At 41.0% G+C, this 26,210-nt stretch overlaps 1 protein-coding gene across 1 annotated transcript in view; it reads left to right on the top strand.

The window, feature by feature from the left end:
• Positions 1-26,210, top strand: part of LOC140244635 (uncharacterized) — a 44,421-nt gene that overhangs the window by 6,189 nt on the left and 12,022 nt on the right. The window contains exons 3-7 of the mRNA XM_072324255.1: positions 4,855-5,120; positions 5,697-7,362; positions 8,899-9,193; positions 21,319-21,412; positions 22,207-22,431. Of these exons, the coding sequence (XP_072180356.1) occupies positions 4,855-5,120; positions 5,697-7,362; positions 8,899-9,193; positions 21,319-21,412; positions 22,207-22,431 (2,546 nt within the window). The remainder of the gene's footprint in view (positions 1-4,854; positions 5,121-5,696; positions 7,363-8,898; positions 9,194-21,318; positions 21,413-22,206; positions 22,432-26,210) is intronic.

The raw sequence follows: 26,210 nt of genomic DNA, 5'->3' as shown, positions 1-26,210 counted from the left end.
GTTCATTTTTTAATTTGCAGATTTTCTGGAAATATGGCCAATCAGAGAATGCCAAGTTTAGTCAGGATCATAATATCACTGTGATGGAAAAAAAAAAAGGTGCATAGCACCTTCTGTTTTTGTTTTTTGTGCTTTTGAAGAAAACTTTGTGGTAGTCTAGTGAGTCACAGGAGAGGGATGTCGCAATGAACAGTAATCTGGTTAGAACCAGTTTACATGAGATATATGAGATCATAAGGAGGGTCCAGTGCTCTGCAGGATGATGTTTAAGAAAAAAAAAATGCATGTAGTAATGGTATCTGATTAACAGTTTATTGACAGTTTGTGAGAGAGCTTAGAATTTTTGTTCACTCGGTCAGTGATGTGGTCAGTGATTATTCAGGTTTATGCATATATCCCTGTCTCTGGTAGACATACAACTTGCTTCAGTATGTTTTAATAACTTATTACATTGATATTTAATGGAGGGAATTGTGACAGCTCGAATGTTTTCTTTCCAAAAACATCTTTGTAAATTTTATAGACCAGATAACTGAAAGATCGTGCAGCAAGAAAGAGATGAGACCAGAACATGAATTCAAAACTCTACAAAAATATCTGTTGCAACTGTACTTATTCCATTTCTTTTACATCTGAGCAGTTAAATGGAGAAAACAAAAACTCATCACCCTGACACCTTTGAAACTTACGAGGGATAGAGTTCATAAGGATTGCAGTGTGATGTGTACTGTATGCCAAAACTCTTTTACGCAGTGCCATAGTTTTGGCCCAGTGTCTAAAAATAATGCGAATCTCAAGAATAGCTGGAAAGCTTCTGCTTACAGCCAGTATTGCTGCATCGAGTTCATGAGATAGACAATGAATTACAGGAAGCCCAATTACTTCAGTGGTCGTAAATGTCACAAGTATACTAATAGGCATACTTTTTGCAATATTTTCCACAATATATCATTTAATGTAGCCAGGTATTACTACATGTGGGGTTGGTATTGCCGTCAGCATCTTCTTCAGCTTCTTCTTCCTCCATTGAGGCACACATGTGATGGCAAACAATGGCAAATACTGTTAAATTTTCTCATCGATTCCAGAAAAACATCTGGGGAAAACCACACCATCACCTTTTCTAACACAGAAAGCATGACAGAAAAATTCCAATCACGTGCTTCTTGCTAAAAAAACCTCTATACTTTATATCCCTAAACCACTAGATAAGAATAAAGTATGTTTCCGCCAATCAGGGCGTGCCACCCAACTCCAAGAAGTAAAGTGGCATGCTAGATGCATGCAATAAACTAGTTTCCACTGGTCTAGCTGTATCCCCGTCTTGCATTCTCTGTGCCACATGCACTGAGGCACTGCGCAGTCATATGATATTATAATTGTACACATTCACACACACATACACACGGTTTCCCCATACACACAGAGTTTGTGTGTGCATAGTCTGTATCATTGCCTTGCAGTGCGTTGTGTACAGTACCTCTAGAGCCCCCCTTAGCATAATTAGTGCTGTTGAAAAACTGGATGCCGACCTTCCGTGGGTCAAAGTGACGCCACACCATACCATGGGTTTTCCCAGCTTCTTGAACAGTTCTTTAACCCTCTGACTTTCATTCTTAGATCCAACTTAACAAGAGAAAACTCGCTTAGCTTCAATGTGAGGCAGACTTGCAGTCAGAAATGTGGCATTTGCCTAATATTAAATCCACTGATGTCTTTCTCAGTCATTCGTGCAAAATAATCAGGGCACTGTTTTCCCTTTTGAAGGGTAAGGGTGTGAATAATGGGTGTAAAAATCATGCTCATTACAGGATGTCCTGATTTTACCCACAGAGAGAATTCTATAAAAAAAAAAGCAACAAATGTCTAGAACAAGATTTGCATGAACCACATTACAGAATATACCTTTAGACTACAGGCTACAACTTTGTACATGTATCACGCAACAACAGGTGATAACTCAGTGATGGTGCTTATGTAAACTTGGCAGACAAGAGTGTAATGCAATAAGGAAGTCATCTATTGTACATCTCATCTATGTGAATTTTAATGGCAGTGAGTCATGAAGCAAACAGAGTGGGATGGCCTAAGGGAGTAGTGGCCTACCAACTGCCAGGACAGAGGAAGCATTTTTAGTTTCATGAAATTGACCTCTATAGACAAATTATCTCAGATTTTACCATTTAACCGCAGAGCAGTACCAAGTATGAAGGAGATTTTGTCAAGCTTATGCACACAAGAATCTAACCTGCATATCACATAATCAGGTTGTCTTGAATTTTGAATAGGTGGGTACACATGTGTAGTACCCATTTCTCTACCACAGCCACATGTACCAGTATCCATTAGAAATGCATGGATGGTGACTGGCCTGCAAGAGAACATACACAGAGCTAGAGCAATATTATGACAATAGTACACAGATCTGTAGGGTGCCTCTGCTTTCTTAAATAATCACTACATCAGCCATAACTTCATGGTCCTTTATTTACATTTTGATGAACCTCACTGATCTTGACCTCTGACCTAGGATTGACCTTTAACCCCCTTTGTATGAAGGAAATTATTCCCAAGTTGTTTACATTATTATCTATCCATATTCATATTACAGTATGAGTTGACTTACATGGTGGAAAACTGCCCAGAATATGACATTTTAGCCAGATTTTTTTTTTTTTTTTTTTTTTTTTTATTCTGATGACCCTTTACCTTTACTATTCACCTATAACCGCTATCATGTTCATGTAAATAGTATCGCATTTCCTCCTACCTGTCCACCATTTTGAACACCAGTGGAAATCCCTTGCTGGAGTAATGACTAATGATGTCATTTTTGACAAGCGTGTTATTACCCAGATGTTTAGCTGCATTTTGATGACCTTTTACCTTTACCATTTATCTATAACCACTCTCATGTTCATGTGAATGATATCAACTTTCCTCATCCCTGTTCACTGTCTTGTACACCAGTGGAAATTTCTAGCTGAAGTAATGACTGCTGATGGCATTTTGGGCTAGATTATCACATTATTAGCCAGATTTTTTACATGAGATTTTGATGACCTTTCACCTATTTTACCACAGTTTTGTTCATACAAGTAATATTAAAAATTAAAATATATCTTCCACCACGTCCATCATTATATAACACAGTTGGACATTCCTAGCTGGAGTATTGGCTGTTTGTGACATTTTGGACAAAGTACAGTGGACTTTGACCTTGATATTTGTAGAATAACTTACAGCTTTCGCTTCTTTTCTAGTTGTCTCTCTGTCTGTCCTTCCATATTTAAAGTCCGTAATAAATTTTGTGGAAGGCTAACTTAAGAACCGTTTTAGGTACTGTATCAAATTGAAACTTGGCATATACCGCTACAGTACATGTATGAGTGGACAAAGTTGTGTGTATCACCTTTTGGGTGCACATACTCAGGGCCAAAAGCCAAAGGTCAAAGATAAGGTAATACCCTTGAAATTTCACCATTTCCTCATAACTCTGCAATACCTAATGGTATTTACATTAATCTTAGTGTATAGTACATGTATTACGCGGTAAAGATTCTTTAGACAAAGTTTTGAACCATGGGGTCAGAAGTCAAATGTCAAGTAAAAATGCTAGAATTTCATTTTTTTTCTCCATATCTCGGAATACATGAAGGTATCTTCATGAAACTTAGTACATAGTATATAGTACATGTATTGCCTGACAATGATTCTCTTGGAAATTTAGCGGTCATTGGGTCAAGGGTTAAAGGTCAGTTAAAATGCTAAAATTCTGCTATAATCTAATCCTTAAATAGTAGTATATTATTTTACACCTTGGAGGTTGCTCAATGCAAACACCTTTAATTAATCTAGGTATATACATTGTACATCATGCATTATTGCACAATGATTTCGTAAGTTTTGACCATGGGGTCAAAGGTCAAGTGAAAATGTTAAAATGTTGCATTTTCCATTATTTTGAAAATAGCTCTAAATATTGTTTTGAAAATTGGGTATTACCAGGAAGGGAATATTTGAAGAGAGTTGTGGGCTATGGGGTCTAAAGGCAGGGGTCAAAGGTTAAGTGAAGATTATCAAATTCCCAAATACTTGCTCTCAGAAACAATTTAGCCATCTAAATGAAACCTGAAGGAGTGCAAACACTCAACGCATTTGTGGTTTCTGACATTGTCAAGATGCACTATACTGTACACCTATTGGGAGAACCATGCAATATGGCGGAGGCATGGAAGTCGCCATAGTGACCTTTCTAGTGTAACTTGGTTTAGTGACCTATGACCTTAGACCATGAAGGCTTTAGCCCAAACTCTAACTTGCCTAAATGACCATCTCACATGTAGGTAGATATAGTTGTAAAGTTTATGAATGGCAAGCCCACCCAGATGTAGCAATGTTCCTCAGTCCAACAGGAAGGCCATAGTGACTCAGTGACATAGGGACTAAGGGGATTAAGAAATCTATTTTCATTAACAATAATTAGTTTCTATAATTAGTTTCAAGAATCTGTGCAAATCAACAAAGAAAGTAGCTCAGCGTGAGTGCCAATCAGCGAGCAAACTGCTTTACTTAACCTGTTAAGGAGGGTTTGATTTTGCTACAACACGCATTTCCCATAGACACCTGCCCGAGTATACTCAGGACTCATCCTCAGTGGGTTAAACGGTCAAAGACCATAATTATTCAATGTTAACTTTCCATTGAGTGGTCGTTGTAGACAGATGTGGTTGTGTGTTGATAGGTTGATAGATAGGTAGATGGAAAGATAGAATAGACAGATGCAGATGAATAGCATGATATGTGATAATTCATATGGTACATACATGTCTTTGATGGTCATTGCTCTTACAGGATTGTGGGTATTCTGGACCAGTCATACGACCACATCCACTGCATCGGCATCAGTGGGATGCCAGGCTCGGGCAAGACCAGACTTGCGAAGGAGGCCACCTATCGGCTGCTCCGGTATGGAGAGGTCATCTTTGTTGACCTCCGAGAGTTGCAGCATGTGGAGGACATCTTCTTTTCCATTATGTCCAGGTTGGGGAAGGAGTGTCGGGACTTTGAACCGGACTTGCTGTACTCCACCTTCAGGTTCTATGATCCGAAGAAGCACGGTAAGAGCGGACCCGAAATCCCATCAACTCTGCTAAACCATGGGAGAAATGTGGTGTCAGTCACAGTATATGAGATGGATTATTATTCAGACTAAGAAAATATGGTTTTGAAATTGTGATTTTTTTTTTTCTTTTTATTTAGCATGTGTAATATTAGTACTTTTCTCAAACTTGTACCAAAATATGACTTTTCCTTTCAGAATATGTTTTTGCCTATTGTGCATTTTGCACAAATGTCTTGTGTCTTAAAAATTTTGACAACCCTGCAATGACAGATCAATACCAGTAGATTTTAATGCAATGTAGAGCAGGAAATTGCATATTCTACAAATCATGAAATGAGGATAGTTAAAGATAGAGGCCATGTGAAGTCATGTGAAGTTCCTGAGTCAAGGAAACATGTACATGTTAGCCAATTCAGTTCAGATACAGTGACACAAGGTTTAAAAAAAAAATTGTATGGAAAATCACATACTTTATCAACGAAAGCTGTAGAGTATGATGTTTGTGATGACATCTTGGTACTAAAAGTAGGTGTTGACTGTAATATGTCATGTTGTTATTGCACTTTCACAGCTGGTGCAGTAATCATCTTGGACAATGCGGACAAGCCCCTTGACCCTGGAACTGACGAAAAGCCAAATGATGTTTATGGGTACTTTGTGCGTATGATTGAGAACATTCTCAATTTGCCCAATTCCAAGGTCAAGCTCGTCATCACCTCAAGGGTCGGCCTTGAGCATACTCACATTAACAGCCGCCATCTTCAGTGCTTCAGGCTTGAAGGGGAGAATGAACTGGACCTAGAGGATGCCGTGGAAATTGTCAAGTACCATGCCGGTAAGACTGAAGTGAAGGATGATGAGGCCGTAAAATTGGTGGAGCTTTGTGGCAAGATCCCTCTGGCCTTGAAGGTTGTTTCAAGTAGATTCCAGGATGGCACTATTTCCCCACATGAGATGATCCGGCACTTGTCACACAGAAATGACGACCAAGCCCAGCGGTTGGTAGGTAGTCTCAGCCATCTGGGCCTTGCTAAAGCTGATCAGTTGACCATGAGCCTGTTGAGCACAGTGGAGAGGTTGCCCATAGTTCATCAGCGCAACATTATCAGGCTGTCGGTTGTGCCAGGGTCATTTGACATGAAGGCTGCTCAAGAGATCCTGGGGTATCCAAAGAATGACCCCGTGGGGCTAAAACTGGATCTTCAGGCTCTGAAGTACAGAAGTCTCTTGGAAAGTGGCCTTGAGGAAACTGAAGGCAAGATCAGCTCAGACAGTCCCCGCTACAGTATCCACCTTCTCCTGCGGTCCTTCTTGCAGCAGATGTGTGCTAATGATACTCAAGATTTGGCCAAAGAGTATGCCAAGGGAGAACAGGGTTTCATCCAGCATTTCGGCAAGAAGATGAGGCGCACCACCAAGACCTTCCAGAAGGATTTCCGCAAGGCTCTGGCCTCAAAACAAAACGAGAAGGCCAACTTCATGTATCTCCTGAACTGCATCAAAACCAAGCATCTGCCAACAGAAAAAGAGTCTGACTGGCTTCACACTGCTGTTGAACTCATGATGGTACCAAAGGAGAGGCTGTCTTTTTACAGAACGTGCAAGCAGAGGGCAAAGGCAGAAGGGCAACTGGCAATTTATGCAGAGTTTTGCTGCTTCGAGTCTCAGCAGCTGCTGGATCTGGGGTTTGATGTACAGGTCATCCTCCCACTCTTTGACGAAGCTGAGGAAATCCTGGCAGAACTCCCAAATCAAGATTCAGACTCGGTGCAGTTGAGTTACGCCACCCTCTACCACTTCAGAGGAAATTTGTTTGCACGTCGTCTGAAGGCCACAGATGCCCTGAAACCACTGGAAAAAGCTCTCAAGATTCGCAAGAAGATCCTTGGGGATAACTTCCTGACTGCTCGCACCCTGAACGTCCTTGGCCAGGCAATGCACTCTGCGGCCCATGTGGAAAACATGGGATACATCCACCAGGACATGCTGCGAGCCATTGACTACTACCGCAGAGCTGTTGACATGTGCACAAGAATCACAGGCTCAGAAAAGCATGTGGACATCCCCACCTTCTTGCTGAACATCGGGGCTTGTTTGCATGAGATGTCTCGCTACAAGCAAGCAATCGAATACTTCAAGAGGTCCCTGGACCTTGAAACTCAGCTCGGCATGGATGGCACAACAGAAACTTGTGTCACTCTCAAGAATATGGCCATGAGCTACTTTGTGGAGGAAAAGTAAGCAGCAGTACTTCTTCTCTGCCAAAATATACTCCTTATTTCCATGTTTATTTCATGTGAAGATATGTAACTTTGGATGTGTGTGTCCCATCTGTTTTTAGGTTACCGTAGCCCAAGGTCCAAATGAACAATAGCGATCATTCATCTTGCATCATCCGTTACAGTTTCAGCTTCTCTGTGAAGACCCTTTAAGATTAATTTTCACCAAACTTGGCAGGTAGTATTCCTAGCATGGTAGAATCTGAATTTGTAGTCGCAATAACTTTCAACAGTTTTTAGCAATATCCACCGATTTCATACTACAGGTACACATCCTAAAAATACCAGTCAAGTTTGAATATGGGAGAAGTCCGACAAGGTCAAAAGGTCAATGAACTTGCTCTTATAAGCATTGTGCTCACAGTATTGTGGTGTACTCTCACTAACTTTCCACAGGTTTGAGCCATGGACGCCAAACTCACACCACATGTACATAATCTAAAAATACTTGTCGAGTTTGAATATGGTACCTGTTTTAAAGTCCAAGTTCAAAGGTCAAATGGTCAAGGAACCTTACCTGATATGCTCTGGACCCAAAAGTGTTATGGTGAACTCTCAATAACTTTCCATAGCTTTGAGTTATGACCCTCAAATTCACACCACAGGTATATCACCTAAAGATGCCAGTCAAGTGTAGGTATTAGTGAGGTCCAACAAGATCAAAGGTCAAAAGGTCAATAAAATTTACCTGAAATGCAGTGTACACATAGTATCATGGTGTGGCAGTGCTCTCAATAACTTTCTACAAGCTTTGAGCTATGACTATCAAATTTACACCACAGGTTCATCATGTGAAGATGTTGGTCAAGAACAAATATGGGTGAAGTTGTACAAGGTCAATGGTCAAAAAGTCAAGGAACATTCCCCGATAAACACATTGTGTACAATAGCGTGTTGTGGTCTTAATAACTTTCCACAGCTTTGAGCTATGACTTCGAAACTCACACTTCATGTACATCATCGAAAACTGTGGGTCACTTTTGAATATTGATGAAGTTTGAAAAGGTCAGAGGTCAAAAGATCATAAAAACAAAGGATTTATAAAATCATAAGAAAGGATATACTTCAATAAGCACTAAACCGGTACTCATAAACTGTGTTTTGCAAGTGAGACATCGCTTGATGTTCGCCTTGTTTTTCTGTACATTTAACACACCAGATTAAAAATGAATAATAGAAAGACAGCCTAGATGTACAACATAGATAGGATGCAAACAGCTTATACTCATTCAGATTTCTATAACCTTTAAGATGCAATTGGATTTCATTGCTATACACTCAAATCAATGATTTACTATACAAGGGGAAATTTTCATGTGAGTAATTTTTTTTTTTTTTTGCACTCGTCCGCATGAGATGAATTTTGCATGCTTTTAATTGCATGGAATTAAAGTGTATAATAATGTTAATCACATAATAAACATTATTATATAAAGATGCAAAGTTAGATCAAACAATATAATTTTGTCCTTGTCAATTTGCACCATCATCTAGGTATGATGATGCCATACCTCTGGCACTGCGTGCACTGGAGGGGCGGCAAAAGCTGCACGGGGTCCACCCAAACACCGCTCGCAGCCTCTACTTTGTGGGGTCCATCTATCTGGCGTCCAAGAAGTACCGCGACGCGCGCACCTACTTCGACAAGGCGCTGGAGATGGAGGAGACGCTATGGAGTCGCGGCATGCCGCACAGTCCGGACTGGGACCTGCTGAAGGAGAAGTTCAGACGCCTGCTTGTCAGCCAGGGCAACAACCAAGCCTTGCACCGATACCACAAGAGATTCAAGGTATCTAAATCGTATGCATTCGTAGCACTCGGGGCTATGATATCTCCCAACAAGGTGTTAACCCTTCGTCTGCTTTGAGTACTGATTGGCACAGAAAATCCCATAGCATTGTACACACTGTCCAGAGTCCCTGGCACAGTATACAAATAGTGATTGGTCACGAGTGTGATGGTACAAGATTTCGCATGAGGTGAAAGATAGAGGCGCTCTATTCAACGAGGCTAGGCCAATATGAATAGTGCGCCTCATCTTTCACCGAGTGCGAAATCTTGTTCCATTGCACGAGTAAAGACCATACACTATTTGTTATATACACCACCTCGAACGTCAACAGATGTGGTCCACACAGATTCTTGAATTTAGCACAGAAATGGCAACCATTTTCTATGAAAGACGAATAAGTAGCCGCACAGTCACAGTCACTGTGTATGTATGTATGCGAAGCCAATCGGTAGAAGTTGTTTACAAAGATGAGTGGCAAAAGTATGCGCTTGTGAGTGCGCTTGTAATTGTTAATTGCACAGCAAATACTTGTTTATTTTGACATCAGAGCGATAGCACAAAAACTTAGGAGTCAATTGTGAGTTTAACACTGAAGTCAATGGAAATGGGTGATGTCAGCCATGCGTTATATATTTTTGCCCAAACAAAATTGCACGGCTGACAGCCACAGCGTGGGATGGGCAATCAACCAATCGTATAGCTACATTCTAATTATGTGTTGTATAAAAAGGATTAAATCATTGCATCGAAGATGTTGTAAATTCCTGATAGAATTTGCACCCTGCACACCCAGGTCCTGTATAAGCCATAGATTGATGTGGTATCCCTCTCCATTAAAGAATAATAGATCACCATATTGTCTTTCATTATTCTAGCATGCCATTTTTTTTTTTTTTTTGCTAGTGTTTTCTTGTTATGACAGGGTTGATGGTAGCACCTCACAAGTGCAACTCTACTTGCACATACAGACTACAAAGGCTCAATTCATTATTCTCCTTTCAAAGCTTCAAGTCAAGACTTTTCTGCTCTTCTTTTCTCTATGAGATATTTTGCAGTCATTCCAGATCAGGGGGGAAATAAACTTGCTGTGCTTCAGTTCTGTAAGCACAATTTATTTCATGTGAGATATGCTCTTCATTTCCAGACTGAAATCTGTGCATCACTGATATTTTTGCTCTTTTTGCATGACTTGAAAAAAAAAAAAATAATAATAATAATATTGCGATGAACTTGCAGAGCCATTCCCACGACTGTCTTGTGCCATATGATATGGAATATTTATGTGAAATCTGTGTTGGAGAATCAACATTGGTCTAGGAGGGTCACTCCCTAATTTCAACTTAACCCGTTGAGGACGGTCTGATTTTACTACAACACACATTTCTCATAGACGCTTGCCCGAGTATACTCGGGACTCGTCCTCAATGGGTTAATGTATACCTGCAGAGGCCTGAAATTGCATTTTGGCACTATTCAACCCAGATGCTAGTGACATTTTCACTGTATCCAGCTCCCACAAAACATAATTTTAAGCACCATTTCTTCAAGAGGAAGTGTGTTGATGTGTAGCCATATTAAGGGGGTAATTTAATATAGTACTGTATTGGGTTGTTAGAGTGCACTGTGTTAGATCACTGTTTGCATGACTTCCTACACAGAGTGGCATTGGTTACTAATTATTTTGCTGAACGTGCACTACAGCACAAAGACTAGTATTTCTGATCAGATATATTATGGCTTGATTTATTATGTGAATAGAAGTACAGTGTAGTCTCTGTCAGTCCTTGACAAATATGGATCAGGAAAACATTGTCTAATTCTAAGTCTGTGAAATCTTAACATTCTTTAAATTTAGCTGAGACAGGCATACCGTTCTTTAAACAAGGTAGCAGTAATGCCAACATGGACTACATGTAGATGAATGTACGCAGTTGGCGTGCAGTATAGATACATTGCATCTAAATACAAAGAGTGGTATAGATATTGTACGCAGTGCGTGGCGTCAACCTCATTGGCAGCGGATACGGCATTGGAGGTTGCAGATACGTGCGCCAGTCAACGGGTTAATAGTTTTCAGTTCATGCTTGTGACACGTGTACAAAAGAAACGCATGCTTCTCGTAAGTTCCATTCTAAAAATATATGCTTGGGAAATCCCACATCATGATGCAGTGACAAAAGAGCTATTTCATCAGGCGGCGCCAAAAATTCCCTTTTTGCACGCGGGCAGATGGTGGCCGATGAGTGATAGCGCGGAGAGATACAACTATGACCTATCACTGACATCACCCCAATCCCAGAGGTCCAATAGGATAATTGGATTCCCCCGCCCCCTTCGGAGGTGTGTCCTGCTGCATTCATTCAGCCTGCTTTTGTGCATGTGAATGGCGGTGGCTCCCTAGCATTGGTTTTCTTGAGGCAAGCACGGAATGAAATAAATGAACTCAAGATGGCGCTACGCCATGAAAGCATATAGTTGGGAGTGTTTTTTAGGGGATTACCCCTCTGATAAACATGTCTCTCATTGCTGTAGCACTTACAGAAAAATTATTATATGGGACTACTGCTGTCTGATCTAAGATGTACCTGTAGTATTAGCTGTCAGAGTCTGCTTACTGTGTACATACATATGATGCAGTAGGATATGATACCACTATCAACACATGTATCTATATCTGTAAATTTGACCTGATATTTTGCCAACAGCAATACATTTCAAGAAAGAATAAAATATACAGTGAGCATAATATGAAGCTCTCCTATCTTGTATGAGGTGAAAATTAAAGATGATCATTGTACTTGGTGCCTAATATTGATTGGTGTAGTATACTACAGCAAAAGAAATTGTGGCCATGTACCAGAAAGTTGCTTTTCATTTCATTTGAGTATTGAATCTTACTGGAAATGTGTGGCATGGCTGACATGCAAGAAAAGAAATCACCTAACAGCTGGAAAGATTCCATCAATATAACTCAGTAAAAGAGACCACCAATGTCATATTTGGACATTTTATAGGTTTTTTATCTGTTCTAGAAAAATAAAGATAGCCTCTTTCGTCCACCAAAATATCCACTTTCAGCTCATTTGAGTTTCCTTAACAAATTCTGAGTTTGCTCCACTAGGATTTAGTAAAACCGGGCATAATTATGCACAAATTAAGGCATGTCTGAGGAAAAACATTCTTACATTGTACATTTACCACACAGTCTTGCTAATGGTGCATTTACACCATGTTGCCGGCAGCCGCGACAGTCCCGTTTGCCTGAAACGTAGTGTGTCGTGGGTAAATGAGACAGTCTGCTGTTTTCCCCCCTTCGTATTCTAGTCTTGTTAGGTCCAGTCCTTGCTCGGGTGAACACATAGCTATCAGACCCCATTCTCATGACGTCTGGTCAGGCTAGACTGTCAATATCTTCTGTTGCGTCATGCTATGGACTGCCTCCCAAGTTTTGTTGCAGCCTACTATGTGCCGTCATGTCTTGTTGTGTTCGCCTTGTTTTATTACAGCATACAAGATTTCTCATTAGCACCGGGACTGCCATGGCAGTCTTTTGTTGTTGTTGATGGTTTAAAAATCTGACACGGCATCCACGGCAATCACGGCCTATGTCACGTTTGCCTATCCCGTCTCACCGCGTTATCTCGGCCTATCACGTTTTTTGTCCAAGATGGCCTGAAACGTGACTGCCGTGGCCAAGGGAACATGGTGTAAACACAGCATTACTGACTCCCATGGTGTTTGCCATGTACCGGTACACCATGTGATTGCGTAGGCACAACACGGTTACCGATGTAGTGGTTTGGACATATCATCGTGTGGATAACATGTTGATGTCCAGCCGTTGTGGTTTTCCTGGACTAGCATAGGGATGTTTGGGTATGTGTTTCCTGGCTAAACAACATGCCAGCTGATAATCATGTATACTTGAAGCTGCCATTTTCTTAGTGGTTGAGACCAGAGACTGTCAATCAAAAGGTTCTCATTTACGTAGACCTTCACAGACCTTTTGTCTCATGGTTGTTTGCTTACAGGTTTTCAGTTCTCCCTTCATTGCCACGTTAAACAAACGATGCTTTTTAACAATACCACAATGATATTTTGAAGAGAAAAAAAACAAACAACCCACTACTGTCGCTACTAGCATTGATTTACCCTAGACAGAGGAGCTGTCGTGGCCATGCAGTTGAGGCCACGGTGATAAGATTGTGAGCTATCATCGTAGAGGTTCAAGTCCCAGCCGGTCAGTAGTCCCTTTTGGCAAGGCAGTCTGTCCTCATTGCTAAAGGCCATGTCACACCAGCCTTGCGTGCGACTTGCAAAGAACAATTTTGACTACCCGGAGGTCCCCGTAGATGATCCGCACATGACAGTACCTAGCATGTATCTCAAAAGTAGTCGCCCGGAGGTGCGCACGCATATTTTTTTACCCGCAACCGTGTTTAGGCCCTGTCACACCTTTCCAGGAAAGCTACTCGGGCTTGTTACGTGTAGAGATTTTCTAGCATACCGGACATTCCTGAGGGCGGAAAAGGATTTGTGTGAGTCAGCGCATGTATCTTACTTGCTGGACGCGTTATACTTGCGAGTATACTGTGTGACCTTTGTACCAGTCATGTGGGGGCTGACAACTCAGTAAAGGAATTCCTCTAATGGAATGGCTGAAATCTCGCAGAATTTCATTATCTTGGCTGCATACGGGACTGCGAAGTACCTGCGTGGGAATTGCCTGGGAAGTACTGCCGCTAAGGGTCTCCTACTGGCGTTCTGCGTGGACCTCAACGGGCATTCCCGCGACTCACCCGGAAAAAGTTTTGGTCATGCTCAAAACTTGGCTGCGGTTAAATCGGACTTGCGTGAGCACCTCCGGGCAATTACGCGCTAGATACTGTCAGGTGCGGACCAACTGCGGAGAGTTCCGGGGAGTAAATTTGTTTCCCCGCAAGTCAAGCCGCAGAAGTTCCCCCGTACGGTATGACAAGGCATGAATGAAAATTGCAAACATTGAAAATCTTCTACGTGCTGGAAACTACCTCCTCGCCACAAGCCCGCGTAGCTTGCCCGGAATGGTGTGACCCGGCCTTAAGTCTTTCAGAGGAGATTTCAAGCCGTCGGTTCCATGTGCAGAGAGCTGTGCCCTATGCACGGAAGAGAAAAAAAAAAAACCTTTCACTTCTCTCGTAAAGAACAAGGGGGCACCATCATTCACCTGCTTTTCTTGTGTGTGTAAGTAGGTGGATCATTTCACCAGGTTAGCACCCTGCTTTTTGTGATAAATGAATGAAGTGGGTTCTTTTACATGTGCGAGCCATGAGTGATATCCCTTTTGAGTTACAGGTTTTTGCCTCTTAGGCTATGGTCACAACTCAGGGTGGCGTCCGGCCGATTTGTTGCCTGCTCGGTTGCCGTTGGAATTTAGGCATCGCCCAACGGTTTTTGGAGAAGTCAAGTTAGCTTTAAAGCCCCAGCGATGCCTGAGCAATGTCCTGTCAATTTCCTGACAGTCAGCGCTCAATTGCAGATCAAAACTTTCCAAAATAAGAGGATTTTCTCAGCGCAGAGTCCAAGCAGTCACTGAATGTTAACCCCACCCCGGGAACTAGACGATCTCCCACCGGCCACTGGTGGATTTTTGACAAATCGCTGGGTGGCCGGCTGGTGATCGGTAGGACATCTGTGGGACATCCTGTAGCCTACCAGCGGTGGCCCTCCTGTCTGTGCTGGAAATTTCTCACGAGCTACGTGGATATGTATTTGACTGCCCCTTTGCCATCAATAACATTATACAAAATGGAATGCTTTTGCTTTGCATTTGGCACCGACTGAGCCAAATCACGCCCCTGACATTGATTGTGCCAAGGACCTATGTGTATGCATGAAATGGCAGACTAGACTGTCTAGAAGTGAGCAAGTCATGCAGTCGTATGATGTCTTGTTCAGAGTCTTAATCAGATTTTTGAATAGCAATTTGGTTTAGCGTTCCATAGTAAAGGCAAAACTTGTCATATTGAGATTGAGATATTGCCTGTGGTGAGCGGTTTGTTACAATCTCGTACCAACTTGACGCATGCATGTCAGCGTAGATCTGTATTATCAAAGCTGCATATTTATTATGAGATTTCGGCTCCTAGAGCTAAACATCCTCCCATTGTAATAACGTAATATTCTGCAGAAGAATGACACAAAATATCCTTATTCTCTGCCTTAAGATTTCCGTAATTGCACTCGCTCTCTCTATCTGTGTTACAATTGCTGCATTGTTGTGCGAGAGCTTTTTGCACTGGTGCCGGTAGTAGCACAAGTAATAAGTACAAGTACTGTGTGCAGTGAGTACAAATTACCTGTTTGTTCCATCATATCCTGTTTGAATATTGCACACTGATTAGGCTGAGAAATTACAAATACATGAAGCATGACCATAGAAAGCAATGTCCTTTTAGCTAGCATCTGGCAGCAAAGCTTAGTATGTGGAGGAGATTCATGAAACATAAGTCAGTCATTGTGTTTGTCTGTTAATAAGGATGTACAATTTTGTACATTGTATGTGATTTGCACGTTCTCATACCAGACTGCTCAGGCATTGGATGCAAATTGAACAAACTGCACATGCTCTCTGTTCTCTGGTATGTCCAGTACCAGAATCAAGAACAGGTCTGTAGAGGGCTGAATGTTCATCTCAGTTCTAAGACAAATTATGACGTTGTCGGCTGCCAGAATCACCAGTCTTGGGGTGGAGCCATGTATAATGTAATGGCTTTCTCGTCATGCAGGGAGAATTCAGTGGATCGCATATAAATGCACACAACTAGTCGCTAGTGGTCAGGTCTGTACACTGGCTGTACACTACATGCAAATAAATGAGGAGATCTCACTCACCTGTGCGCCACACGCGGACTCACACTTTCGCGGTTCACTCATGCACCTCCGGTATAAATGTGAATTTACTGAGCAGCAGCCATGGGCAGAGTGCATCGATGTGGTTATCGTACCTAATTTCCCCCTTTTTGTCATGACTGAGATATTATCACTTCACAACAGAAATGCATTTTCGGAGCTTACAGTTAATATGTATTTTCCCAACACGTAGCAGCTCAAAGAAAACCTACAAAACTATAGTTTTGGAAATAGATAATAGTACTCCGTGTTATTCGTGTACAAATAGAGCTTGCGCTGTCCACGCCCACCAGCACAGCATTCATGACATTCCTGCTATCAGGTGGAAGCTCGGTAGTCTAGTGAATATAATGATGCCTGTCTAGCAGTCAGGAGGTTGTTAGTTCAAGTCCAATTTGAGTTTGTGTGCAAATGATTTTCATCATGGCTACCACTAAAACACTGAATAGTCGATGTGTATTAACGTTGATGAAGGGCGATTTGTCAAACAAAAATAAAAAGAACTTGACACAGGAATCATTAATTATTGAATAAATGTGACAGGGTCTATGTGTGCCAGACCCCGCTTGTAACAAAAGAGGAATCTAAAGCTTTATAAAGAGAATCAAGGTGTCAGGACCCAGATCGGAAGTATCGTAGAGTGATCAAATTGTCAATTGACAATGATAAGGCCGTTACGTTGCCACTAAAGCCATATTGTTCAAGGCACCTTAACGCCCTCATCATCATTCTCAACCTACGAAATGATCACCTTGTTAATCGGACATCCTACCATGTGAGAAGGCAATCTGAAAGAAGCCAAACCATGCCACACAGTACAGTACCGCAAGTTAGATGCCGCCACACCTGTACTTCCATTGAACTTATGGCAAGGTACGTAGTTGAGAGCATGCTGTACTCTGCATACAAGCCTGCTATGAATAGCTGCATCAATGCTGACTCAATTCCTTATTCTCAAGAGAAAAAATGAATGACGTGTGTTTGATTACACCGTTGACCAACAGAGAATCGAGGTTGGGGATTGCGTTTGGTTCTCATCGCAGTCATCATGTGCTTAGTTAAGAGTTAGGAGCTCTGTTTGCATTTCAATGTGGCCTTATATTAAAGCATAGCAGGAGCTAGTAGCTCTGTTTGCATTTCAATGTGGCCTTTCAAAGGCATAGCAAGATGGAGCTTGAATGTGCTAACAAAAAGATTGACTTGCTCTTTGATCAGGTGTGTCTTTGCAATGAGCTAATCGCAGACAGTGAGCCCTAAAAGGCGAACCTGGAGGATGGTGTATGAGGATGGGAGTGGTAATCACGGTACCATTCTGATGCAGAATGTGGCTATCGTAACTCCACACTCCAGCTTTAAGCCTCCTATAATTCTAATCTTTGGTTCACCAGTTTTAACTTGTAATTCTTCCACGTCAGTATTACAAGCACTGGCGGATCCATGAGGGGGGTGCACCAGGGGCGCACCCCCCTTTATTTTTTTGTTGAAACAAAAGAAATAAAACTAAAAAATGGAGGGGCATGTGTGCCCCCTCTTTAATTTTGTAAAAACACCCTCCCCCCCCCCCCTTTACGGAATTCCTTGATCCACCCCTGACAAGTATCTAGATTCATGACCAATACCAGGAAACAATCATATCTGCATGATTATAATGCTTAATATATGATTTTTTTAAAATTGTACAAATAGTGCATAGCAGGTACATGTATCAATTTGAAGGCTAACAATTCAATTTTTGGTAGTACTCAGTAGCATGTCAGCACTATACAAAAATAGGACTGACATTGCTAACAAACAAAAATAATCATTCTACATTAAATTGATCTTTTGATGAGTGTTGTGATTGCTACTTGACAAAATTCCTGCACCGCTACGTGTCCCTTCTAACTGCCAAAAGAATTCATTAATTCGAACATGTTCGCAAAACTTAAATCTTGTATTAGATCTTTTTATGGTACTGTACCCCCACACTACAGGAATTTAGCCAAGGTTTTCATCAGCACTCAATGACCTAGTTGTAAAGCTATGATCATGCGTACTCCTGAGATGCCAGGTTTGTGAAATGGCTGGGAGTGAGACCCTGTGATGGAGTGAAGCGACCCAATAGGGGAGGGTGTGGGAGTGGGGCAGGACCCCCCTCTCATGGTAGGGAGATTTTTGAATTTGGGATATGAAATTATGAGATTTGGTGCGTGCCTGTGAGGCAATTTTGTTAACCCGTTGAAGACAAGTCCCGAGCATACTTGGGCAGGTCTCTATATGTGAAATGTGTGTTGTAGCAAAACTAGTGCGTCCTCAACGGGTTAATGAAATTGCACTACAGATGTGCACCCAGTGTTATGATTTTATTGATAAACTGGTTGTCTGAGAATAAAATGCAAACAGGACATTGTATAATTTATATCTGGATTACATGTTACCTACACCGTAAAACACGATATTTACGCGGCATGAAATTTTCGCGAATGGGAACCAACGACCTTACTTGCAGCATGAAATTTTCGCGAGTTCTCGAAACTTGGCTTTCGCAAAATTTGCGAAATTAAAATTCACGCAATCATTCCTCGTTTTACAGTATTTTGCGGTCTTTTGTTTTTTCTTGCCGCGCCCTTGAGAAAATGCAAGCTGGGCGTGAGACCTGGTGCATTGTAGGTCTGCTACTCAGGTGTACCAATGTGCCTAAGGTCTATTTTAATGTCATGGTATCAACTATCATAGGGATTATGGGGATAAGGTAATCTCTATCCATAATTGACAATTAGTTTCCAGACATCTGTGCCAATTTGCAAGAACAATACCATCCAGCATGCCTGCCAGTCAGCACACAAAGCACAGTCTTAATGTATGGGTTACCCTCACAGTCACTAGGGAGCTTTTAGATTTGTGGAGCAGACGTTTGCGACGACAAGTGCGTTGGACGTTCTCCTCTCCCCCTGCGTCGTGCAGAAAAGTTACTTTAGATTACGCTGGGACACAACCTATAAAAAATAAATGGTCGATGATATGATTGATGCATGAAGTAGCTCCCCATAAGAAAATGAAAAATATGCGGCAGATCTGCCGCAGACTTCCCGCAGATCTGCTGCAGACTCTTTAGTCTGCAGCAAGAGTAAGCCGGAGCATGCAGCAAAACTAAACTTTGCTGCAGACCTGCCGCATACTAGTATGCGGCAGGAACAGTATGTGGCAGATCTGCCACAGAATAGTTCAGGCAGCAGGAAGGAAGCGGCAAGGTTGCTGCAGAAAGAATCTTTGTCGCAGACTTGCTGCATACTGATACAGGTTACAGCCAAGTCTGCGAGAAGGCTGCCACAATCTAATTAGCATAACGGCTGAACAGGATATCTCTACGTCATGAATTGAGCAGACGTAAAAATAGCCCAGAACGCGTAGTGAAAAACTTACACAACGCGAGCTAAAAATAGATCGGCTTGATGCATGTTTTTGCGCATGAGCAGAACATGTTTTTTTCCTCTTAACGTCCCCGTCGCGAAAATCTAAAGCTTCCTATTGTCTCATTTGTGACCTGCTACAACAAAAGATCCTAAAGTTGCTGAGGGCTGAGCCGAGAAAATCAAGATTGACACGAGATCATCAAAATCGATCAAGATGATAGGATTTCTATTTTTGGTATAATTTTGTAGTCTAATGTATTGTCTGTCATCTTCCGAAATTTTGAAGCTAAATGATCAAAGGAAAGACAAAAAAATTAGCGTTTTTCTGGGCCATGATTTTCTGACTTTTAACAGAACAGAAACGTGTCTGAAGAATTGGATTTAGTGCCTTAGCTAGACTCCGCCCTTAGCAAGAGGGAGTGATCTTAGTGGTCAGTGCATGGCATCCTGGTTACTGATTGGTTGTGCATAGACCAGTGGCGCTAAGCTTGAATGAACATTGTGGAGGTTGCTAGGAGCGTACCTTCTATTGTCAAGCAGTGAAAACTGTCTTGCCTCCACTTGATCATGATAGCACGTCAAAAGGAAAACTTTGAAGGCGGTTTTCTTGAAACACTCATTTCCTAAACCACTCGACGTGCCCTAATAAAATCATGGATATCTCCGTAACCTAATTTTATGAGTCGTGTCATGTATTAAATCAAAGTGGAAGAGTAAGGTAATAATGTCATGTCATTTTCAGAAAATTGTCCTCCGACGACTTTCGGATCCTTTCGCGGTAGCGGGTCACATTTAGCCATGTGCTCTTCAGGCTTATTTGTATTATACCCATATTACTTGCGAACACATTCCTGCTCATTGAGAGTTGCATGTATGACTGACCGGTCATGGGGTGAGTGACTCTGCTGTCTTATAAGTATATCAGTTGCAATTTCTTTGAGTCTCTCATGGCATTAGCAGCCCATAAACTCAAGCAGGATTTTTATTCACCAGGTGACATCCCACATCATGATATGTACATACATAAACCAACATCACTTGTAATGCTGCATATTTTACACTATGTTCCTAGCAGCCACGGCAGCCCTGTTTGCTCAAAACATAGTTTTTCCTCCTTTTGTATTGTAGTTTTATTTGTTCCAGTCCTAGCTCCAGTGAGCATGTAGAGCTATCAGACGCTGTTCATATGGCGCCTGGTCAGGCTAGACTACACAATATTTTCCATCACATCCCACTGTTGACCACCTCCAAATTTTTTGAAGGCCTGTTACATGCTATTGCATTTTGTTTTGTTCACTCTGTTTATTACGGCCAACAAGATTTCTCATTTAGCACCGTGGGGACTGCCATGGCATCCACGGCATCCGTGGTAATCATTGCCCGTCATGTCTGCCTATCCCGTCCCACCACGTTGTCTCATGTCCTTCCCATTTTGTCCATGGTGGCCTGAAACGTGACTGCCGTGGCCGCCGGGAACATGATGTAAACGCAGCATACATTCTCTGCCCGTGTGTTCTAGCAGGTTGCACATTTGCACCATAACTTGGGGATGTGGGCAAAAATTAAAGTACTTTGCACTAATCTCTGACATGCCACCAATTTTATGACAGATATTTAGGATAGTTGCTATACCTCAATGTTTGATCCATAATTAAAGGATATTCTGCAAATATAATTCTTGCCATTTTAGCAAGACCTTTCCATGCAACTGGAACTGCAATGTTTATGTGCAGGAATCTCATTCCCTATACCTCCTAGCATTGCATTGTTTTGCTTTGTTTTTGCACATATGATTAAGCTGTACTTTAGAGCTGTTCTTGAATTCACTTGATTCATTAGGCAGCCGACAAGAAATCAAACCAGGGTGAAATAAGCGGCTGGATAGATCGTGACGAGGACGACTCCGTGTCATCAAGCTCGTCTTCTTCGGGAGGTGAGTACAGACTCTGCCATTGTTTTGTTGGCACACATGTCCACAAGGATTACATGTGGCGTGAGATACTGTGAAGAATCCTATACAATTATTGCATTGATTTGGCACACCTTTGCTTTGCACTTTTATCGCACTGATTTGGCAGCATCTCCACAGCTTTGCGGATCTCTGAGGGTTTTGAACATGACGATGTTAGTGGCGAAAGGGTGCCACGTATAAATAATTTCAAATGCAGTACCCACTGCATGCTACAGTATAAGGATTAGAACCAACGCTTGCTGTCGGACGGAAGCTCAGTCCGGAGATCAGGAGGTCGTAGGTTCGAATCCTGCTCGAGTATGTACACCCATGATTTTTCATCATGGCTACTACTTAAACACTGATCAATTCAGTGCTTATTTACGTCGATGTAGGACAATTTGTCAATTAGTTGCAATGAAAACATCTCGATGGAAGAATTTCATGAATTTGAACAATTTCAAATTGTTATACTTTCTCATGATAGTCTAGATATTAATGTTATCATTGCCAATAGTGTTATCACTATGGTTATCATTATCATTACTTTTATTGTTATAATTATGGCTATGATTATCATTACTATTTAATAAATGTTTCAGTTATTCAACAAAGACAGTTTAATTTTGTCATGAGACACATATTCGTCGTTGATGCCAGCCAGAGATAATGTGAAGAACATTGATTCTTAATGATTTTAATAGCGGAAAAGTCTTTGAAAGTTTTTCACCTAACACGATACCTTGTCAATCTTCCGGCCACGTGGTCCACCTCAGGAAAGAGAAGAACGTGGTCATCTTCCAAGAGCAGCTCTTCGTCCGTGTCCTCGGGCAAGCAAGAGAAACCAGCCGGTCAGCATGGTGGCGATCAGACCGACTCCAGCCGCCGGCGGCAGGACGAGGCAGACAACGCTTCGGTGGGCCGAGAGGATGACCTCCCAGGAGTCCGGAGGAGTGCAGGTCCGGGAGATTCACCGGAGGGGGACCCCATTCCTGAAACAGGTGGAACTCAGCTGCTGTTTTTTAAGGGAGAATCAAACCTTAATCATGTGAATTGAAGAAATGCAGCAATAGCAGAAGAAAACATCAGCGAAGTTTGAGGAAAATTAGACGCTCTGTTCCTCTGTTCCACAGTTGCAAATTTTGAAAGTTTTGGTGCAGCCATTGCTGGATATAAGAAGACTGCTATACTTTGTGATGTCAAATACATAAACTCTATGTTAGTACAGGTGTATCAAGGGAATGTGTACTTTTCATAAAAATGAAATTATGTGGAATTCACTTTCTACTTTCTACTTTACATACAAATGCAGTACATTATTTTTGATGTATTTTGTGCTACTTCTGGCGAGTGCAAATTCTGAAACTCACGAAGATATCTTCACAGTTTTCTCTGCACATTTAGAATGGGTTAACAATTGGGGCAGTGCCGAAGTCAACCTGTGAATTATTTTTTGAACCGCTCAATGCAAGAAATTAATCACGGAAAAATATTGATGTTTACAGTATGTGACTTCACAAACTGTAGCAGTCTTCTCATCCAGCGATGGCTGCACCATAACTTTAGAAATTTGTGACTTTGCAACAGCTTTTTTAATTTTTTGTCAATGCGTTCTGCTAATATTGCTGCATTCATTCAATCCACATGATACAGTGAAACCCCGTTATAACGAGTTCGGTTATAACGAGGAACTGCTTATAACGAGGTGATCGCGTCGGTCCCATTTTCCTTTGCGTGTAAACCTATGGCAGAACGAATCGGTTATAACGAGTTCGGTTATAACGAGATTCCGGTTATAACGAGGACAATTTCGGTGCATCATGATAAAGAAAAACATAAGCAATTTGATCGGATGTAACGAGGTTCCATTTCTTGACTAAATTGCCGCTTTCAAACATGCGACAAACGAAACACTGAAAACCGAATTCAAGCTATCCACGTCTTTTTCCGTTTTGCAGAGAACCGTTCCTTCCATGTTTTCTTCTAAATCACGCGATAAGACACAGGAATGCCTTCCGATGTTCCTACTAAATCATTAAACATAATCATTCGATTTTCTTTTCCGCGAGATAGGCGTGCGTAATATTAGGGCAGACCACACCGCAACGAGAAAGAAAAAAATGATAACGCATTCAAAAACTTTTTCATGTAGCGACACTGGTGGCCAAAAATGGACAATTGGAATGCGTGTGCAACTCATTATTATATCCTTTCCATTTTTAGTTCCGACTTCCAGTTCTTTTGCTGCATAGCAAATATGAGTGTGGATGATTAAAGCCGAAACAATTAATGAAATCATCGCGATCCCGTCGGGTGACAGTAGGGTAAAAATAGTTGAATAACGCATGTTAACCTACTTAATCGGTGTTCATAAAAAGAAACAAACGCATTTATTAATTTAAATAGATCTGGATTTGTTCATTATCATTTAACAAATGATAATTTAAATATGAGTGTGTATGATTAAAGCCGAAATAATTAATGAAATCATCGCGATCTCGTCGGGTGACAGTAGCGTAAAAATAGTTGAATAACGCGTGTTAACCTCCTTAATCGGTGTTCAGAAAAAGAAACAAGCGTATTTATTAATTTGAATAGATCTGGATTTGTTCATTATCATTTAACAAATGATAATTTAAATATGAGTGTGTAAGATTAAAGCCGAAATAATTAATGAAATCATCGCGATCTCGCCGGGGGACAGTAGCGTAAAAATAGTTGAATAACGCATATTAACCTACTTAATCGGTGTTCGGAAAAAGAAACAAACGCATTTAACAGTTCAAGGATGTACAAAACGCAAAGAGATTTTCGAAAGAAAATAACGAACACATTTTTAATCCCGTCGGACGCAACGATCATACATTGTATAAAATTACAGCCGAAATGATTCATGAAATTATCGAATTCCCGCTGGGCTCAAACAGCGTAAAATACCTCTCAACGCATGTATGTTACTCTGAAATTATCGCGATCTCGCCAGGTGACAGTAGCGTAAAAAATAGTTGAATAACGCATGTTAACCTAAATCAGAAAAAGAAACAAACGTATTTATTAGTTTGAATAGATCTGGGTTTGTTCATTATCACAATTTTAACACTGCATTTCACAATGAAGATTTTTCTTTCTTTCAGAATGATCTATGAGGTACAGATTTGCGTAAAAAGGATCACAACGTAACCTTCCACATTCAATCCTGTCGCATATTTTTCAAGAACGGATGTACAAAACGCGAAGAGATTTTCGGAAGAAAAATAAAGAACGCATTTTAAATCCCTTCGAGCGCAACGATCAATATTGTACAAGATTACAGCCGAAATGATTCATGAAATCATCGCATTCCCGCTGGGCACCAACAGCGTAAAAATACCTCGCAAGTTATGGTAAACAACGCCTGTATTTTACTCTATTTGCGCTGGTGTTAGGAAAAATTAACAAACAAGAATTACAATAAAGAATTACATGTATCTCATTTCATCCCCTACTTTTTCATCTAATTCACAAATAATTTCCCTTTATTATCTCAATGATAATGATCCATAATTGTGTAATAACAACGCAAAGGATGTTCTTAAGTTTCTTTCATTGATGGGTATATTCCGATGTCGTGCTTATGTTTTTCTTTGTTTTTGCGTACGGTTATAACGAGGTACCGCTTATAACGAGGTAATATCGCCGGTCCCACGGACCTCGTTATAACGGGGTTTCACTGTAGTTGGGTTTCATTCACCTTTAACTGCCATGCTTTTGAAGGCTCAGAGACGGTGAATTGTTATTGAAGCCAATTAGCTAAAAAATGCAATGTCACTGCACTAGATCAATCAGACTGACTCAGCTGGAAGAGTAAGAATTATACGAACAGAATTGAAAGGAGGTCCATTAAAATCAAACATATTAAAGTTTGGAAGTTGTGAAGCATATCACAGGTTCTCACAAACACATTTAATGTGTTGTTGCAGATTAGAGGAAAGATATATGCCATCACCTGGCAATACCCACATACCGTATAAGGATGCTTTAATTCTCATGTTTTGGGTGCTTTTTGTTATGCCTCCGCCACGAAGTGGTGCCGGAGGCATTATGTTTTCAGGTTGTCCGTCCGTCCTTCCGTCCGTCCGTAATGAATTTTGTGGACAAGGTAACTATCCAAACCTGTTGAAGTATCCTAATGAAACGTGGCATGTATGTGTATTAGGGGGTGAAGTTGTGCCTATCAACTTTTGGGTGCACATGCTCAAGGTCAAAGGTCAAAAGGTCAGGTCAAATACATAAAATTTCACTATTTCCACCATATCTATTGAATGCCTGAAGATATTTTCTTGAAACTTAGTGTATACATGTATTACCCAATTAAGATTCTCTGGTGAAAGTTTGGGTCATGAGGTCAAAGGTCAAAGGTCAAAAGGTTGGGGTCAAATACATAAAATTTCACTATTTCCACCATATCTATTGAATACCTGAAGATATTTTCTTGAAACTTAGTGTATACATGTATTACCCAATTAAGTAATTTACTATTTCCCTCCTATCATGCAATGCCAGCAGGGTTATTTTTTTTTACACTTGGTGTATGCATACATGTGTAACCTAATAGAAATTCTCTGGAAAGTTTTTTTTTCTTCTTTTTTTTGCCTCAAAGGTCAAAAGGTCAAAGATCAAGTGAAAGTGCTGAACTAACTTTTTCCTCCATATCTCGGAAGTGGCTCAAGTTATCTTGAAACTTAGTACATATTATGCATGTTCTACCTGAAAGTGATTATCTTATGAATTTTAGGGTCAA

Source organism: Diadema setosum, chromosome 21, assembly GCF_964275005.1.
Source record: "Diadema setosum chromosome 21, eeDiaSeto1, whole genome shotgun sequence".
NCBI lineage: Eukaryota > Metazoa > Echinodermata > Echinoidea > Diadematoida > Diadematidae > Diadema > Diadema setosum.
The sequence above is the reverse complement of the archived record's forward strand: the minus strand, read 5'-3'. Positions and strand labels throughout refer to the sequence as shown.